The 18,718-nt window shown below is 45.2% G+C and overlaps 4 protein-coding genes across 6 annotated transcripts in view; 2 read left to right on the top strand and 2 right to left on the bottom strand.

Annotated features, from left to right (window-relative positions):
* HMBS (hydroxymethylbilane synthase) overlaps window positions 1–9,895 on the top strand; it is a 10,125-nt gene extending 230 nt beyond the window's left edge. Inside the window, exons 1-14 of one of the 3 annotated variants that reach the window (XM_010723547.3) lie at window positions 92–109; window positions 506–598; window positions 1,803–1,875; window positions 2,397–2,446; window positions 2,567–2,622; window positions 3,649–3,726; window positions 4,028–4,105; window positions 5,157–5,232; window positions 5,894–6,007; window positions 6,481–6,519; window positions 7,719–7,838; window positions 8,070–8,123; window positions 8,591–8,677; window positions 9,571–9,895. In XM_010723547.3, the coding sequence (XP_010721849.1) occupies window positions 1,836–1,875; window positions 2,397–2,446; window positions 2,567–2,622; window positions 3,649–3,726; window positions 4,028–4,105; window positions 5,157–5,232; window positions 5,894–6,007; window positions 6,481–6,519; window positions 7,719–7,838; window positions 8,070–8,123; window positions 8,591–8,677; window positions 9,571–9,744 (966 nt within the window). In that variant the 5' untranslated portion in view covers window positions 92–109; window positions 506–598; window positions 1,803–1,835 and the 3' untranslated portion in view covers window positions 9,745–9,895. Of the gene's footprint in view, window positions 1–55; window positions 110–505; window positions 599–1,802; window positions 1,876–2,396; window positions 2,447–2,566; window positions 2,623–3,648; window positions 3,727–4,027; window positions 4,106–5,156; window positions 5,233–5,893; window positions 6,008–6,480; window positions 6,520–7,718; window positions 7,839–8,069; window positions 8,124–8,590; window positions 8,678–9,570 lie in introns of those variants that run through there. The other 2 variants (XM_010723546.3, XM_019622916.2) reach the window with 2 other exon arrangements.
* A 606-nt stretch (window positions 9,896–10,501) lies between these two features.
* On the bottom strand, window positions 10,502–11,942 carry LOC100541781 (histone H2A). The gene has a single exon (XM_010723545.3). The coding sequence runs from the start codon at window positions 11,313–11,315 to the stop codon at window positions 10,884–10,886; it is 432 nt and encodes a 143-aa protein (XP_010721847.1). The 5' UTR covers window positions 11,316–11,942; the 3' UTR covers window positions 10,502–10,883.
* Window positions 11,943–12,066: 124 nt separating this feature from the next.
* DPAGT1 (dolichyl-phosphate N-acetylglucosaminephosphotransferase 1) lies at window positions 12,067–18,531 on the bottom strand. Its single transcript, XM_003211380.4, is given in 10 exon segments — window positions 12,067–12,630; window positions 13,792–13,947; window positions 14,296–14,383; window positions 14,992–15,079; window positions 15,082–15,179; window positions 15,439–15,523; window positions 15,646–15,792; window positions 16,351–16,564; window positions 16,649–16,769; window positions 16,845–18,531. Coding segments are annotated over 10 exon segments (1,722 nt in total). The 5' UTR covers window positions 17,504–18,531; the 3' UTR covers window positions 12,067–12,564.
* The window catches only part of C2CD2L (C2CD2 like), a 23,143-nt gene continuing 22,586 nt past the window's right edge, over window positions 18,162–18,718 (top strand). Inside the window, exons 1-2 of the mRNA XM_010723782.2 lie at window positions 18,162–18,215; window positions 18,370–18,489. Of these exons, the coding sequence (XP_010722084.1) occupies window positions 18,162–18,215; window positions 18,370–18,489 (174 nt within the window). The remainder of the gene's footprint in view (window positions 18,216–18,369; window positions 18,490–18,718) is intronic.

Here is an 18,718-nt window from a genome sequence, read left to right as displayed (position 1 = left end):
GGGGGGAGGGCGCGCGGCCAGCTGCGGGGCCGCTAACAACGCATCGTTGCTGCAGGGCGAGAACGGTATTGGCAACAGGGCGATCCGCGTGGGTACCCGCCGGAGCCAGGTAGGCGGTGGCGAGTTGGGGGTGCGGGGAGCCCGAGGTAGCCCTGGATCCGCTCTGGACCGCGGATGCTTTCGTTTCTCCGGGTCCCAGCAGCTTTCCCGCTCGAAAAGCAAGCGAGAGCTTACTTTACCGAGAGGGACTCGGCCTGACTCAAGAGGTGTTGCTGCTCTCCTGCCCGAGGTCTGCAGGGAAGAGCAGAGCTCCATCGGAGCTCGGGAGCGGCGGCTGTGAGGGCTCAGCAGTTCTGGGTCGTTTGTCGAGAGCGCGAGAAAAAACTTGGAAACGCTTTTCTCGGCGGGGCTGTTTGCTCTCAGTAGAGCTCCTTTCGTGAGATTTGCAGAGTTAACGTGGCAACTTCTACGATAACGGCTATCTGTCTGTTTATTGAATTGTAAGGCTGGCGCAGCTGTTACGGAGAGGTGAGGAGGGACCCGCCCCAAACACTCCAGCCCTCCCAAAGGCCAGGGGAAGAACGTGTCCGGAGATACAGTGGGTATCTCTTGCCATCCTGTTGCAGCAAGGAAGGGGCTGACTCGCAGAAGATAACCGTTCTTCAGGCCTTTGTTCTGCGATAAACTTGTTCGTTCTGGTAGCGAGGTCTAAGGAAGATTCAGTACTTAAAAGAGAGAGAGAAAGCATTACATGTGGGCGTCAGGGTACAGATTATAGGCTCATACATGCTACTACTTTTTCTAACCTGAGGTTGCAATGGGAAGCCACAAGCTATGCTCATTTTATATGTAGGGAAACTAGAGTATTGAGAACAAAGTTAATTGCCCCAGGCTATGTAGCTCATTACCAGGAAAGAAGCTAAAACACTGTAGATGGAGGTGCTTGCTTGATTCTTCTGCTGTTTTTATTTTGCTTGCCTCCGCCTTATTTTTTTCTTTACTGCCTTAAGATCTTTACTGCAAGATCTGATGCTTGCAGACCTTAGCTGGTCCTTTTTTGTCTGTAGAATTTCTGAATAGCATTTTGACCCTATCAAGGCTAAATAATTCATATTTGCCAGTATCTGTAGGACTTCTACAGGCAAAGCAAAATCATACTGGCTCCAAAAACAAACAAACAAACAAAACAAAACAAAAAAACAACATACAACATCGACAAAATTCATGGTTTTAGAAAAAGCAGGAGTTACTTTCTGTGATATGACTTTCTTTCTTCAGTGAATGATAGGCCTTTCTGTTTGGTTACAAATAAACACCTATCTTTCAGCAGTGGCGTTCCATAGAAGTGAAATGCCTTAAGGTTAGTTAGGTAAACGCTGTGTACGTATAAGGTTGCCCTCTGAGAAATGGAACTTCTGCCTGGGGACAGCTAGTGATCTTAGGGCAGCTGGAAGCAGTGTGTGTGAATCCTAGCACATTTTTGCTTCAATTGTTCTTCCTAACTCAATACATTGTTTTTGTTTTGACTTGTTATTGCTTGGATCACAACAGTGCTGGATATGGGGAGAGGTTATTCTGTTGCTTAGATTTTAAAAAGTTCTGTGAAATGTTCTGGTCATGTTACAGGCTCGAAGGATTTGTATACATGAGCTATTGTATTTGGAGCTGCTTCTCTCTAATGCTTACAATTGAGAATGTAGTGGTCATGCATGCACGACTATCAAAGAATGACAAAGTTCTCTCTAGCTACTGTGTAGCTCATATGCTTTTTGCGTAGTGCTTTGTTTTTGGCTTCATTGCAGCTGGCCCGGATTCAGACTGACAGTGTGGTTGAGATGCTCCGTGAGTTTTACCCTGACCTCTGCTTTGAGATTGGTAAGTGGTGTTTTGTTTTTTCCCCTCCAGTTGCTGCTCTGATGTAGGGTGGCAACAGGAGCCAGGTGGTTATCTTTGTGTGCAAGATGTGTGATTAGGGTATTGTCAAGAGCAGGAGAGTTGGCCCCATGTTATCTAAGAGAGCAGTCTGAATTCGATTAGGTTGCATAGCTGAGCAACTGCTGCCGGTATTTTGCAATGGAGAAAGATTGATTACACAAGCTTCTGTTGACTGGGGCCTGTATCTCTCATGCAGATGATGCTATATTGCTCCATTTGAGAAACTGGGCAATGTCTTTAGAGTTGGCTGTTCCCAAAACGTGTCCTTTTTCTCCTTTTGTGTTTTTGAGTCATGAAAGAAGTGTCTATTTCACTTAAAACATATTCTTAGAATTGAGCTGCTCTTGAATCTGTCTCGAGTCTGTGTTTGCAGTGCGGTAGTGTGCATTGCTTCTTGCCTGTTAAGTAGATACCACCAGTCAATGTACTCTGATGCCTGTGGCTTTGTGTTCTCTGAGCAGTTGCCATGTCTACAACTGGAGACAAGATTTTAGATACAGCGCTGTCTAAGGTAAAGGATTTATTGCAGGTGGGAATTAATTAAAAAATATAGTACTCAAAAAAGTAAACGTGTTTGATGGTATATTTGCGGATTTTCTTCTGTGATTCATGTTTCTTCATTTACATGTAGATTGGGGAGAAGAGCCTCTTTACCAAAGAGCTGGAAAATGCACTTGAAAGAAATGAGTAAGAGCTCAGTTTTATTACTTGTCTGGCATTTTTTTTTATTATTTATTTTTTATATGCTGTAAGTGTGATCTGGTTTCCTTCTGTTCTTTCTGATTAAGGAAGAAATTCTGATACAACATGCTTTTTTTTTTTTTTTTTAATCCTGGACTTAGGCCATGTTTTTGGAGTAATGGTGTTCTGACTCTTAGTCTGCCTGAGTATTTTTTTTCTTCTCTGATTTTTATGTTACTTGTGCATCAGAGTGTGTGTAATATAATTCATGCTTGCAAACATGTTCTTTATTTTATTACTCTGTTACTGTATTTCAGTATTCCGTGTTAGCATACGGCATAACATACTTACTGCTTGTTAGTGTGCTACATGCTAAATATTCCAGTGAATTGTAGATGAGCAAGTTGTGCTGCTTTCTGGAGTAATTTCTTCCTACAGAAAAGTCAGATATATAGGGTTGGTGTTTTTTCTTAAATATCCTGTGTAGAGCTGTTGTGGTGCTTATGGCTTGACTAAAGTAAGTTTAAAAGCAAAGATTTTCTCTAGTGTACACATTTGATAATGCATTTTCCAGTAAAGTCAGTGGAAAAAATACTGGAGGCTCAGTCATTTACAAGTCACTGCCCTTGTAGTGAAGTAGATGGCATTTGCTTTGCTAGCTATTATTTTCACATTGAACCATGATACCAGTCAACATACTGGTTGCATACTGGTTCAGTGAGTCTCTGTGTCAATATTTCTACTGTCTTACACCAATTCAGTCTGGTTGTAATGTATCTTGTACTGCTACTGGGAGGAAGGCATTATGTCAGTTTTCCAGATTAGAAAAGGCAGAGAAAAGTGAACTGGCTCTTCAGAATTGCTCATGTAAGTCTAATAGTAATTCTGGCTAAAGAGTTCTGAGCGTTCTTTCTCTTTTCTAAACCAATCCCAAGAATTGGATCTACACTTTTCTGTTGTTAACTTTGGGTCTCTGGCACTACATGACCCAACACATGTTCAGTGTTGTGATTACTGCTCTCTAATTCATAGAGTTGATCTGGTAGTTCACTCCTTGAAGGACCTGCCAACTTCTCTTCCTCCTGGCTTTACCATTGGTGCTATTTGCAAGTAAGTATGTGCACAAAGCCTGACTGTCTGAGGGACTTAACATTTTGCAGTGTGGATAATGGTAGAAAATGATAGCTTAGATCTTCTTCGTTGTTTGACCTCTGATTATTCTCTGAAACAGTGGGAGAACTAGTGTTCTGTAGCCAGCAGCTTTGTTGGAAATCCTTGCTGTTAAAAAGGAGAAGCCTTTTGGAGGTAGAGGATGGTTCCTCTGGGGAGCGATGCCAGAATTGTTAATCTTAATGTCCTTCTGTTAAATGATGTCTGCCATTCTTCTCTTGTCTTTTTTTTTTTTTAACAGAAGAGAGAACCCACTTGATGCTGTTGTCTTTCACCCCAAAAACTGTGGGAAAACTCTCAGTCTTCTTCCTGAAAAGAGGTGAGTAGGGAGAAGGGGAAGTCAGTAAAGTGTAAAAAATAGAAAGGAGGAGTTTGTTCATATTTGTCACTGGGAAATCAGTGAGCTTCTTCCCTTATCCTGCAGTGGTTTTTGCACTGCCTTCAGTTAGCTTTCAATGTACATTACAGTGAACCTATTTGCTGAAAAGAGCTATGCTAATGAGAATGTTGTAAAGTGACTTTGTATGTCTTTAGCCACCTTTGAGATGCAGTATTTTCTCAAGTGAGACCCTTCCTTGCTTCAGCCTCCAGAGTGAATATGAGGTCCTTTGTGTAGTGCTCGTTACAGGAGGATGCATACAGTGTAGACAGTGTGTCCAGAACAGCATTCTAGCTTGCATGTCTGTTCTCTTGTTCTCTCTCAGCCAATTCAGATTTCTCTGTTGCTTTTTTGGCCACGCATTTTCTGTGGTCCTACTAGGAGCATTACAAACTAGCTGTGATAGGAATGTGAACTTGCACTTCTTCTAATTAGCATGGAAATCTGTGTTAGGTTCCAGGTTATAAGGAACAGTGAACAGGTAGCTCTAGAAAATAAGCGGTTACTGCCCAGATGGGCAGCTTTCTATGCTGTCCAGTTACACGACTTGTTTTTGAAGGTTCTGCTCCCTTTGCATTTTTGTAATTGAAGAATTTCCCATGTTTTGTGATGCCTGACTGTTTGTCTCAATTTGGAGCAACTAAGCCTGCTTTTTGTAACAATTTTTTTGGTCACATTGCCACCAAGGAAGTTGTGACGGGAAGGTGTACTCTTTTAAAATCAAGTTTGTCCATTAATAGCAGCTGTAGTCCAGAAGCATTCCCTCTAATTTGCTCTCTGGCAGTGGTTTCAGTGAGATCTTATGTTAAACCTTACCAAGTGCTTTCACTTCTTCCAAGGAGGCATAAATCACTGGTGGGTTCTTGGAACTTTGTTTCTATCCTAGTGGGGATGGGGGAGTGGAAATCTTCCTTGAAACTTCTGGTGTGTATTCAGGTGGAGCTAAGTACTGTTGTATACTGAATTTCATTGATTTAATTTTTCCAAACAGTGTTATTGGAACTAGTTCACTTCGGCGAGCGGCCCAGCTCAAAAAGAAGTTCCCTCAGCTTGAATTCAGGGATATTGTATCCTTTCATGGCAAAATGTTGAATCTGGGTAAAGTTGCAGAAAGGATTATGTAAGTTGACACAAAGTCTAGAATCAAGGGTGATATGCACTACCTGATCTGCAGGAAAAACTTCCTCAAAGGCTGCCTACTGTAACCTATTCTGTAGTGCAATTTGTCCTGCTGTTTTCTCATGAAAGGGCCTAGCTTTAATCTAGCTGAGATTCAAAACGCTGGTGCATTTCATATGTAGCAATGTTCTGAAGGCTGCTTAGTGGAGGTCTATCTTAAGTTTGTCACAGTGACAGCCAAATGCTGATCAGTCCATGATACCTTTAATGTGTTTTGGGCTGCTAGTTTAGATGTGTGCCGTTGAAGTGCTGGTAAAACACATTAATCCCTCAGTCCCAGTAACCTAGTTCATTGATCTGCAGAATTATTTGATGTTCAGATACATGCCATTTAAGTGCATCATTTGTATCTTTTAAGAGTGCATGCTTGGATTGTTACGAAATATTAATCGGCAGAATTCTATTCAAAGAAACAATTGTCCATATTTAGCACTTCTTTCAGAGTGATGCTCTGATTCTTATTTGAAGGCTTTAAACAGTCGAGTGAATTCTAAGTGATTGTACAACTGTCCGCATACTGTTTCTTTACATGCTTAACCACTTGTACAGAGAGGAAATTTAAACACCCGCTTGAAGAAGCTAGATGAGAAGGAAGACTTCAGTGCTATAATCCTAGCTGCTGCTGGATTGAAGAGAATGGGCTGGGAGAATCGCATTGGTCAGGTGAGTGTCAAAGTAAAAAATCCCATTCTCTCCTAGGCCATTGCCTGCTTGATTTTCAGACCTTCTGATTGTCCCATCAAAGATGCATATGCAGTCTCCTGAATCCATTGCCACGTTAGCTTGATCTTATTTGCTTGAGGAAGGGTTTAATTTTGCTTGTTTCTTTTTGTATACAATTACAAAATACGATAGTTTTTGTGTTGCAGAAACAGTTTGTAATATGGTAACCTCGCAGCAAAACGGTGCATGTCTAAGATTTTTTTCTGATTAACTAATGAATAAAATATTACTGTCAAGGTGAGGCATAGTACCTTATCCTACTTTTGGGATGGAAACGCTGAGGTATGGGAAGGGGGAGGTGATATTTCCCTTTGGCACAAATGTGGTGTTAGAAGTACGCATGGAGTTCAGTTCTTGCTTTGTATATTCTAAAAAGTGCAACATGACTTAACTTTGTTTTTACTTGCTTCCAGCTCCTGAGCCCTGAAGATTGTCTGTATGCTGTGGGACAGGTATGTTACAATTTTTCTACTTTAAGCCTGACTGCATATGGAAAGCCAGCAGCAGTGTGATGTGTCAGGTGGTTAACTGTGGCAACCAAATACTTCTGATGTATTTATTGCCAAAGAAGAATTACAGTGATCTCTGTTGCAGCCTCTTTGTCTGCTTATGTTCAGTGTGTGTGAAGAGTGTTAAGTCAGCTCCGTGAGTCTGTGTAGTGGGGTTTGATTTCTGTCAGCCACGGAAATAGTAAATGGTAAGGTAATGTGGTGCAGCTGCAGTGGTGCAGCTACCCTGGGACAACTCTGCAAGTATCACGCAGGGCTAGTCTTGTGCTGTGCTGTACAAAGCCACTGCAGTATCGGTGCTGTGGCACTCCCTTACACACAGTGTCCTGACTGGCTGTGTGGAGCTGAAACATCTGCCTTGGGGCGTGTTGTTAGCATTCTTGTTTCTAGGCAAATTGTTCCAGCCCGTGCTGGTCACGTGGCTGAACTTAGACGGTGTTGCATAGTTGGTATCAAATTTGTGAAACCTGAACTGGCTGTGCATTTTGTAGTGCAATCTTTATTGTAATGTAATGCAATTATTTCCCAGTCCGGATGAATTCCTGGTTGATGAACAGCTGTTGCTGTTACTTACAGGTTGGAAACAGTGAACAGTGACAGCTTTAATGTTATCCCATGACAGTACTGAAGGTAGTCACCCAGATGACAGTGAAAAATGAGCCAGAAATAGTGTGGGTTTTTTTGTTTTGTTTTTTTAAATCATGTCTTTGTCATGTACAGTGCTTTTTTTCTTGTTTTCCATTTGGGAAAGAATTGGTTTGTGATTGCTGTTATCTTCAGACAAGGTTGCGGAACTTACGTTTATCCAACTTTCCTATGCTGTTGTGACAGCAGAGCAGGTGTTTGCATATATGTAGTCAGAAGAGGGATGTGGTCTGAAGTTGAGCTAAGGAAAAGATGTTAGCTGACTATATGATCTTCAGTACTTGTCTAAGTAAGTTGTGAGCTTCCCTTTACAGCAGTTGCTTCAAGACGTCTTGCAACCAGTTGATTGTTTCTAGAATAATTTCTGTAAATCTCTGTACTTAAATACTGCTCCCTGAGTGAAATGCACCCAAACTTTTGAGTTGTGTTTCATGACCAATGCTGAGTGCACATGGACACTTAAGCTGAGGAGTTGTGTTATTATTGTTGTCTAACAGGGGGCTTTAGCGGTGGAGGTTCGTGCCAAAGACCAAGAAACGCTGAATATGGTATCTGTCCTGCATGATGGAGAAACTGTATTATGCTGCATTGCTGAGAGGGCTTTCATGAAACATTTGGTACGTGTGTTATCCTTGCCCTTCTGCTTGCAGCAACAAATACTGCTCTGCTGCAGTTAAATGGATGATGTGGTGTGGGAAGACAGTTACACTTGCTCAGTAGGGAGAACTTGTGAACTGGGAAGTGCCTGAACAGCAATAGGCGGAACTGTGTGCAGCATATACTTTTTAGAAACCTCTGCTTTGAATGCACCAGGAGGAAACTCAATAGCAACATCATTCTGTTTTCAGGAGGGTGGCTGTAGTGTCCCTGTTGCAGTTAACACCATGCTGAAAGATGGCCAGGTGAGGAATATTTTGTATGTATCTGGGATTATTTATGAAAAACAGTTCCAGTGTGTGCATGTTCTCTGAGGTTCAGTTCAGCAGATGTCTTCACAGCTGAGTAGGGCAGATAGGGTTATTGTCCAAATCAGGAGTATGAGAAAGCAGTTCTGGTTACAGAAAGCTGAGTCCTAGAAAACACCCTTATTGTGATAATTAGATTTCTTTTCACCCTCACTTTCCAAAGTGTCGCCCTGGGATCTCAGAGTCTGCCTTTTGATTTTGAAAAATCAGTGCATATATACAACAGATTGTGAATTAAGTAGGTAGAAAGCTAGAAAGTATTCAGTTTCTTTCTTGGGAAGATCCATCTTCCCTAACAAGGATTATTTACATTACTGTTGTATCAGACTGGCAGTCTGATAAGACTTCAAAAGTGTTGCTGTCTAGGTTGGTTTTGTGGTAGTAACCATTTCTGTCTTTGAAAGTTGTATTTGACAGGTGCAGTCTACAGTTTGGATGGATCTGATAGCCTGAAGGAAACAATGCAAGCCAGCGTTAATTATCCACAACGGGTATGTAAACCACGGTGGACTCAAAATTCAAACCTGTATCTGAATGATAAAACCAGACCTTTTGAGATCAGAAGGTTCTTCAGTTTCAGGTTTTTTTTTCCCTTGTTGTTCTGCTAATTGTTATGGGCGACTCCACAGCATACAGTTCTAAAGGCTATTCAGACCACAGATTCTAGCTGAATATTTTTCACTGAGACAGCAGTGTGCCCTTGTGGCCAAGGAAGGCCAGTGGTATCTTGGTGTGTTACAAAGAGCATGGCCAGCAGAGCAGGTGAGGTTCTCATACCCTCTGCACTGCAGGGGCTACTCTGGAGGAGTCTAGTTCTGGGCTTCTCAACTCAGAAAAGACAGTGAATTGCTGGAGCAAGTCCAGTGGAGGGCTGCGAAGATGATAGAGGCCTAGAACATTTCCATTATGAGGAACAACTTGGAGACCTGGGGCTATTTAGCTTGGAGAGGAAAGGCTGGGAGGGATTTTAGCAATGTTTTTTTTTTTAATACCTAAAGGATGAAAGATGAGGCCAGGCTTTTTTTTTTTTTTTTTTTTGGTGGCGCACAGTGGAAGGTCTAGGGACAGTGGGCACAAACTAGTATACCAGAAGTTTCATACAGACACAAGGAAAAACTTCTTTACTTGGAGAGTGACAAACAGGTTGCCCAGAGAGGTGGGGGGGAAGTCTCCTTTGCTGGAGATATTTGAAACCTGCCTGGATGGTTTCCTGTTCAATCTGCTCTAGGGAATCTGCTTTCAGGGGAGTTAGACTGGTTAATCTCCAGAAGTCCCTTATAGTCCCTATGATTCTCTCAATTCTGTGATATCCGGTTTTCACACACAGATTATTTTATTGCCCTCTCCTTCCCACAGCCTTACGTTGATGTGATTATTCTTGCAGAATGAAGATGGACCAAATGATGATGTGCAGCATGTTGGCATCACAGCCAAGAACGTCTCTGGTCAGGCCCAGGAAGCTGCAGAGAACCTTGGTATTGAACTAGCTAGTTTACTTCTGAGCAAGGGAGCTAAGCACATCCTTCGTGTGGCAAGACAGCTGAATGATGCCTGCTAAGCCTCTAGTGAGATCAGCAAGATTGTTACAACTCTTGCTCCAGTCTTCACAGCTACTCTATCAGCTGTTGGAAGGTTTTTGTTTTTAACATTTGCACCAGCCTTGTCTGATATTTGGGCATAAAATACTTGAAATACCTAACTAACTTGGAGTTATGCTTATCAAAGTTTACCTAAGTTACAAAATCTTTCTGAAACTTGTTTAAAAAATTTTGTTGTTAGGACAGAGGTAGGAGAACAATTACTACTATCGCGTTTAGTAACAAAGCATCAAATACAGATTATAGTCAGACCAAACAGTGGTGGTACTGAAGTACTGCACTGTGCTGACAATACAGAAGTGTTTTCTGTAGTCACTAAACTTGGGAAGTTGCGAATTATTAGGGCCTGTTATTTTCAGAAATGCTGAAGGAGACTTGCATTAGGTTCCCAATGCATTCCTCATGGTGAATTTACCACAGATGCTATATTCATAAGTTTTGACTACAGAGTTGCATTACGTTATTAAATACACCTTTGCTGCTTGTTCATAGTGAACTGCTAGGTAGTTGGTTAGCTAACTTATCCCAAGTGGATGTAGTATGAGGATAGGCAATGATATACAATAATTGGTAACCTTTGAGCTGTAGAGTAAGAAATTTGCCTTTCTGTCTAGGCTGTGAGCTATCTCCCTGTAGTTCACGGCTGAGCTGCCGTGTTGCGCTATCATGTTGCAGTGCCTTAAGGAAACATCAAAATAACCTATTATAGTGTTCCAGTTTTGGAGATGAAGCATTGTTTATTTTCTGTGCAACATCTGCTGAATTTAACAGCAGAGGAACAGTCACGTTATAAGCACCCAAGAGTCTTTTCAGAGAACGTCACCTATTTACAGTTTGTGACTGAATTCGAGCAGCCATGCCGGCTGCCGGTGCTTCCTGCCTGCTCCGCAGCGCGGCCTAGCGCTTGCTCCTCGTAGTTGGCCTCCGGGCGTGGAGCTGCACCGCCCTGGGCCGGGATATGGACGCAGCCCCCGCCTCTCCCCTCCTGCGGATCGCAGCTCTCCCAGTGAGCAATGGAGTGGCCCTGAAAAGGGCCTTTGTGTGGTGCTTGGGGGGGAGGGGGGGGGAGGGAGGGGGTGAGGAAGGGAAAGATCCCGGCCTAGTACTCCTGCGACTGCTGCCCGCCGCCCTTCTTGCCGGCCTTGGCCGGACTCGCGGCGCTGCCACCAGTCTTCTTGGGCAGCAGCACGGCCTGGATGTTGGGCAGGACACCGCCCTGCGCGATGGTGACACCGCCCAGCAGCTTGTTGAGCTCCTCGTCGTTGCGCACCGCCAGCTGCAGGTGGCGGGGGATGATGCGCGTCTTCTTGTTGTCGCGGGCCGCGTTGCCCGCCAGCTCCAGAATCTCGGCCGTCAGGTACTCCAGCACGGCCGCCAGATAAACGGGTGCGCCAGCGCCCACCCGCTCCGCGTAATGTCCGCGCCGCAGCAGCCGGTGAACGCGCCCGACGGGGAACTGCAGCCCGGCCCGGGAAGAACGAGACTTGGCCTTCGCTCGGGCCTTACCGCCACTCTTGCCTCGGCCAGACATGGCGTCTCGCAGCGGACCGAGCACCACGCCGAAACCTCAGGAGCTCTGCGGCGGGACGAAGGGAGGACGCGTCCACCCGTCTCTTTATAACCTCCCGCACAGTAGGGCGCCGCTCATTGGATAGCACCATGGCGCCTCGCTATTGGGGCTCTGCCGCTTGAACCTCCTCGCTGACTGGCCGCCTTTGCGCCCACCCCCACTCCTTCGCGCTTACCTCCTATCTATTGGTGACGCCGACGGGCCAATCAGAAGACAAGGCGCCAAATTCGTACCACGCCGTAGCCGTTGGCGCTCGCAGCCGGGTACGGTAAGATGGGGGCGGTGCGGCGTCGGCCGGGCCCCGGGGTCCGACTCGCCGGCGGAGCTTGGTAGTGTGCTGGCGGGGGCGTGGCTGGGCTCAACAGCGGCACCTCGAATGGCTGGCTGGAGTTACGCTGTCAGGTGGCAATTCTATGGTGAACTATGGTGCCAGATAATACTATATAAATAAGAATTCGAACGAAGAAAAATTAATTGTAACCCGCAAATCTAAGTGGTTCTTATTGATGCTTTGTACAAAAGGATGCTGTGATCTGTACTCTGCTAGCCAGGTGTTCAATCTGTGAAGAACACAAATGCTAAAGGCACTCAGGAAAAAAAAGCTCAGGGAATCTGCTGCAGAAATTACTGGCATCGAGCAGGGCAGGAGGGCACTGTACTATGCAACCTTGCTTCAGTGCACGTCAATGTTCTCAAGACAGAGAGCTGAAGATGAAAGGGTATCTCATGTTATTTTATTCTCAGAATGCTCTGAGTTGTGGGTATGATTTATAACGTATTATTCTACATCCATGGATAAACCTGAATTAGCCAAGAGGGCATTCTGGTTCACCTGTCCTGCTGTACAGTCTCACAGAAATTGTAGTTCTTATTTCTTCTCTCAAGGAACAGCGACAAGTTTCTTAAATTTCAATTTCATTTCTCCTGCTTTCCTTAAATACTCTGTGTAAAGATTTGTGTTGCTTATTTCCCATCTGAAAGGTATTTTCAGTAGCAAGGATGTCCAAGTAGCGTTGACTGTCTTCTGTCAGCAGAATTAGACGGAAGAGCTCTATCCACAAAAAGAGAATTGTGATTCTAGGCTGGCTTGGAGTAGTTTCTTGCATTCTCAAAGGTGGCTTGGAGTTCTCAGAGGACCAGAATAAGATTGAATTTTTTTGGTCACCAATTGAATTAAGTTCACTGGAAGGTGCAGCTCCTGGCAGTTCAGTCAGACATCATAAAATAAGCGCACTAGCTGGTACCGGATTGAAAATGCAATCATGCTGCCCAGGACCTAAGTTTAAAAACAGACAAAAAACAAACAGCAACCAACCTGAAGCTGAAACCTTACAACATCAGACAATTCACTGGCTAGCTGGTTCTTCTTTTCCATAGAGATGTGATGTGCTTTAAAACACAGTCTGTTCACTATATAGAACTTAAAGTAAAAAATTTAGGTGTAGAAGAAATGAAAAGCATAAATTAAGCCAAAGTTCTTGGTCATTCAATCAAAATTGTACCTCTCTGTGAGGGATTTTTGTGCTTGTTTATGCAAGTTTATCTTGTGAGAACAAGCCCATCAGATAAAAAGATGGCAAAAGCACTTCTTAAGACACCCAAATTATAATGTAAACTCTACGGCCTGTAATGGAAAATAACTTGTCAAGCTACAGTTTGGCATCCTTTCATAGCAAAGACTTCTCTACCATGACCTCACTCAAGATCAAGCTGTATGCCCAGATGTATTTAGCCTAAGCCTTGTTCTCTTTGTTGAAAGTCTTCTGCTGGAATACGAATTTAAGTGTTTTCTCTTTCCTGAGGAGAAACTCTTACCTTTGAGCTGACATTGAAGAAGGAATTGTACTCAATTAAGCAATGTCTTTTCTGAAACAGAATGTCTACTGTAACAAGTAAGAGAGCTCATGCATTGATAGAAGTAGCGGCAGTATCTGCAAGGCATATTCTCCTTGGATTCTAAGTTGCTTCAAAATGTTCCCACTCCATGCTCAGACTCCAGCTACGACTGAGTTGCATGCCACATTTATGTAAGGGCACCAGCTGGAGATAACACTCGTACTAGTGTTATTTGGTATGATTGAAAAACAGAACTGTGATAAAAGGCTGTATTGGGTGAGAGTGACAAGGCAAGAACATAGTGCTGTTTTTCCTACTGTTCTTCTAGCATCCAGCAACTCATGCTCTGAGGAACTTCTAAAGCTAGTCTAGGGACTTGAAATTTAATAGCTCTTAGTGAATGATGCTGGGGATGGAGAGGAAGAACAGCTTCTTCCTGAAGCTGTGTAAAGCTCAGATTCTCAAGTTGCACAACTTTAATGCATCTTGCATAAAGTGTGATGCTTTCCATGCCCCTTTTCCCCTTGATATTCTTGAGACAAGTCTGGATCTGCTTCTATCACAGAATACATTTCTCTGCTAGCAGGAAGATTTGTCTGACCTGAATGAGTAGCAACAGGAGAGTGAGATTTCGTTCGTGGATGGGTCCGATCAGCTTTATAACAAAGTTAATTAGCGTCATATTATTGCACTCGGAGTATTCACCATCTTCATCCATTCCACTCCTTACATCTACTATGTGCAAGATCTTTACTACCTGGGGAAAAAAATATTGCATGCTATTTCATCAAGTATGTTTGGTGCTTCCTGCTAGATCCATTTTGCTGTATCCCAGTAGTTTAGCTTGTGCTCTTACTAAAGAGACAGGATGGTCTTGGGACAACTGCTGTGTCTGGTGTTTTTTTTTAAAAGAGCAATTATTAATGTAGTTAATGCACTGACTGCAAGAGACAGTGACTGAGCTAAGTAGAATGTGTTCTTCTCGATTTGAGCCAAGAAATAACCACTGAGCCCAGAAGTTCTGCCTTCCCTCCCATCCTGCTGCTCATGTGTTTGATTCCTGCCTCAAAACATGACTGTTTTTTGAATCTTTTCCTGCTATTACCTTCAGAATGTATGTTCCCAGGGTTGAGAGGCTCTTAGTTTTGAATTTGGAGTAGCTCATCTCCAACTTCCCTGTTGTGGGATTGAGCCTAAAAGGAATGTTGAAGTCTTAGTCTGGACAGAGCAAGGAGACAGTGATCCCTACATAAGATTTATATCTCAAGCCGAGGTGCTGAGAAAGAAGTATATTGGTGGAAAAAAGCATAAATATTCTGATACTGTATAGCAGCAGCTGCTCATACCTTGGTCTCTCAGATTTGAGCAATCAATAAAATATTCTTCCTGCTTCAACCTTAACACATGCATAAAGCTGCAAGGTTAGAAGAACTGAATATATGTAGACATGATTACAATCAGTGACAATACATAGTGCTGCAGAATGCTTGCTACAGTAAGATCTTAACAAATCCCAGTGCAACAGCAGTAAGAACAGCCTGTATCCATTTATCTCAGTCTTGTAGCTGAGAATAATCATACTCTAAAGAGTATGAGTGTTAAAGAGTAGTCTTTCCTAGTAAATTTCTTTGAGAAACTTGTGCTGATTGACTCAGCCATAAATAGCATGACTGACCAACTATCCAACCTACTTTGATAGGTATTAAAAAGAGCACCTACCAACGTATGTTATTGTTTCTCAGCTGGTAGTGGAAACAAAGGGCATAAACTGGTACCGTTATAGGTCACTCAGGTACATTACCTTGGCAGTCGGTGGCGGGGACAAGGAATAATGTGGAAGAGTTGAGGCAATGAGTAGAGGAAGTTAAGCACTTGTGGGATGAAAAAAGGAGCATTGTTTTGCTGAAGTGGCCCAGGATCCCCACCACAGCAAAGGTCATGCCAGCAAAGTAACAGAAGGTGTCCCCAACAAACACTTGGGATGGATACCTGCAATCCACAAGGCAAAGGAGAAAAGGTCTGTAATAATCAGTGTTGCCAATCTAATGACTTCATAACCACCTGAAGGCATTCCCTAATGGCAAGGTTGGTGCATAAAAGATACCAGTGGATTACTGCTTTGCGTTCTTAGTTCTAGCAAGAAGCCCGTCTATACTCCAGTATATTGCTTACTCGTTGATAGATGTTTTTGTTTGCAAAGAGAAAAAGAATATGCTTCCAAAGAAATGCTGAATGCCCATCCTCTTACCAGTTGTGGTAAAACAGCCCCAGCGTTGTAAAAAAAAATGGAATCATAAAGTAGAGAGAGAAAATGTGATCATCCTGATAATCCCCTACAGGAAAAAAAAAAAATAGAGGTTCTGGTAAGACAGGACTAGGTTATTTTTAACTACACTGACTACTGAAATTGAAGTTTCTATTTCCCTTTGCTTTGCACTCCCATGCATTACCTTACCATTCAACTCTACGAGGTTGAATGTGATAATGGAACCAGCAATCACCAGAGACTGCCCTGCTTCAATCCCATTGATTCCAGCCAGAATGTTGATGGCATTAGTACAAAACACTGCTAGCATGCCCATGTACGCATAGTAGAGAATACCTGCAAGTCAGAACAAGGCAAATACTTTAGCATTCATATTTGAAACAGGCTGTGAACCAATTTACTGAAATCCTAGTTTCCTGTTTTGTAGGACAATTCATTATATACTGTCTCAGTACATTCTCAAATCAGTAGTTTACTAACAAACAGTTCTTTTTCCTGTAAATGTTACCATTCGTACACGCGTACAGCACAGTGACTGCAGCAAACATGCAACACAGCAGCAAACTGCTGTGTTTTGTTTCTGTGATTTGGTGATGCTGGTATTGGTATCTAAGGGCCAAGTACCTTTGGCACTCTCATGCTGCCAGAAACGTGGAAAAAGGTACACTACTTATCTATGCATAGTTAACCATATATGCTGGACCTCTTGATGGATATTTGGATGGGTATTCTCGCCAGCACGATATTTAGTTGGTGATGTTCCCTCTCACTGAATACTTAGCAAATCTTCTACAGGTTCTCTCTACAGCATAGGGATTGACACCTGCTATGTGTTAAAGTTTGAGATGTGCCCCTTAATTCATTGCTAATGACCATCAGCAAGTCAGCGCTTACCCAAGTCCAAGTGCATGCCTAGTAACACCCGGAAAGGCTTAGGCACCACAATGGTTGTGTTCCCAAAGTTGGTGAAGTACACCATAAGCAGTGGGAGGGATGCCATGGTAGGGAGAAGGAGTTTGTGACGCCAGCGTAGGTTCAAAACATCGTCTGCAAAGCCCAGGAAAATCATGCAGCAGATGGCAAGGAGTGAGCCAATAAGCTCCACAAACTGCAGGACAGAGAACAGGGCTCCAGTCACCAATAGTCATTCCCTGCTAATGCCTGCTGCACTCCAGGCACAAGGAAGCCCTACCTCGTCGTGAGGAAAGGCCGTGCACTGCTCCTCTATGAAGCACCGCAGGAAGGGCACAGGGATGAAGCAGAAGAGGATGATGAGGAACACGGCCCCGCTGATCATACCCTGTGCCTCGGGGCTGAAAGGAAGGGGAGGCCAGCGGTCAGCTGGGACGTTGCGGGCCGGGGCCGGCCCGGCGGGCACCGCTACTCACATGGGCCGCCGGAAGGCCTTGTTGAGATCCTCGCCGACAAGGCGCGCTGCCAAGAAGTGGTCTTTGAAGGCCGGGATTAACGTGAGGGTGGCCACGAAACCCAGCAGTGAACCCCCGAGATTGATGAGGAGGGGCGCGGCGGGCCAGGCCGCCATGGCCGCGGCGGACGCTGGCCCTGACAGGGGCACGGAGCGTCTCTCGGCGCACCTTGCTGGCTGGGCGCTAGAGTAGGAGGCACCGGATACGCGCGCGCCTTTTCCGCTCAGCCCGTGAGGGGAGCGCCATCTTTGGTCCTGGCAATGGGCCGGCGCTATCTCTGTTCCGCCGTCGCATACATCACTTTCTCCTTCCTCCCTTCCCACACCCTGCGGTAGGCGGGTGAGCCCCGATAGTGCTGCGCGCGCCGTCTGGTAGTCCGTCACAAGCGCCCTAGTGGCTTTGGCGTTTCGCGCGGCTGCTCCAGTCCCGAGGGCTTCCCTGCCGAGCCCCGACGTTTTAATGTGCTTCGTTGCTCTGTGAACAGCAACTGCCGACAGCGGCAAGGCTCCTGAGCACGGCCGTCTCCTGGAGACTATGCACGGGGACTCGGTGTGCGGCCCTGGCGGGCGGCGGCGTTGAAAAGAACCTTGGGGACTGGGGGTGGCACCGGAAGTGACCATCAGGCGGTGGGAGCTCGCGGTGGGTACGGTGGGGGGCAGGGGGCCGCTGGCACACCTAGTGGGGGCCGTTAATCGGTTTTCCCCAGGAAGCGCCCCTGAACCCGGCACTGCTTTCCTCTGTGAGAATGAGCAACGGAGTGGCCCCGCGGGGGAGGAAAAACAAATGTTGGGGAGAATAAATAAGTAAATAAATAAATAAATCCACGTTAGCTTTGGTTGTCTTGAGTCAGAAAACCGTTACCAGGTGTGTAGTCCTCGTGTGAGTGATCCAGGTTGAATGCAGGACAAACATGGGTTTGACCACGGGCATTGCATTTGGATGCAAGTCTCTGAGCAGAGGAGGAAAACATAGTCGAGGTGAAAGACATAATAGCAGGACACACTTCCCTTGGCTCTGTGTTTGTGTGGGATGTGGTGACCTCAGATGGTTTCTGGTGGCTTTTTGTAGGCTGCTTAGAAAGCTGCTGCTGTATCAATAGACTTTTTCTGGTCTATGGTCTGTTGAACTTCTGTGAAAGCTAGTGAGGTATAGCTGAGCCTTAAATTCTAAGACAGGCATTCAGTTCTGTGAGGGAAGAAACCGCAGTGTGCACGAGGGAGTGGTAGGCCACAGAGCCTCCTGCAGCTGGAGAAATGCCACTGTGGCACGTGTGAAACAATGGGGGCACAGCTTTTGTTGCCGGCTCTCCTCGAAGAAGGTGACCCAGGGCAGGCAAGCAAACGAGCTCCAGCTGGGTGATGAGCTGCGGTCCAGGTGCGAATGCATCAGCACAAGTGAAGAAGGGTCAAGAAAGGTGTTTTCAATAAGAAAGGGGAAAGCCATCAAAGAGCTCATCCAACAGCCCGTCTCCGCCTTGCTCTTTTAGGCCGCCAGTAGAAGTTCGTGGCAGCCAGCGACGAGGTTGTCCGGACAGAAAGGTTGGACCCGCAGACTCGAGAGAAAACCTTGCACGCGGGCACCGGAAAGGAAAGCGGAGAACAGCGAGGTAGACACGTACCGCCAGGGCCGCCCGCCAGGCCGCGGGGAAGGCGGGGCTCCGATACCGGAAGAACTCGGGCGGCTGCCTTTGGGGACGCAGTCGCCGCGCGCGGATTGGGGTGGCTGTTGTGCGCAGGCGGGCGCCGGGCGCTGCAGGGGCTGGGCTTGGCCCACGTGCGTCGCGGAATCGGGAGCAGGGCGGCGCGCCGCGGCCCTCCTCTCCGTGTGGGAGGCGG

This window comes from Meleagris gallopavo, chromosome 26, assembly GCF_000146605.3.
Source record: "Meleagris gallopavo isolate NT-WF06-2002-E0010 breed Aviagen turkey brand Nicholas breeding stock chromosome 26, Turkey_5.1, whole genome shotgun sequence".
NCBI lineage: Eukaryota > Metazoa > Chordata > Aves > Galliformes > Phasianidae > Meleagris > Meleagris gallopavo.
The sequence above is the reverse complement of the archived record's forward strand: the minus strand, read 5'-3'. Positions and strand labels throughout refer to the sequence as shown.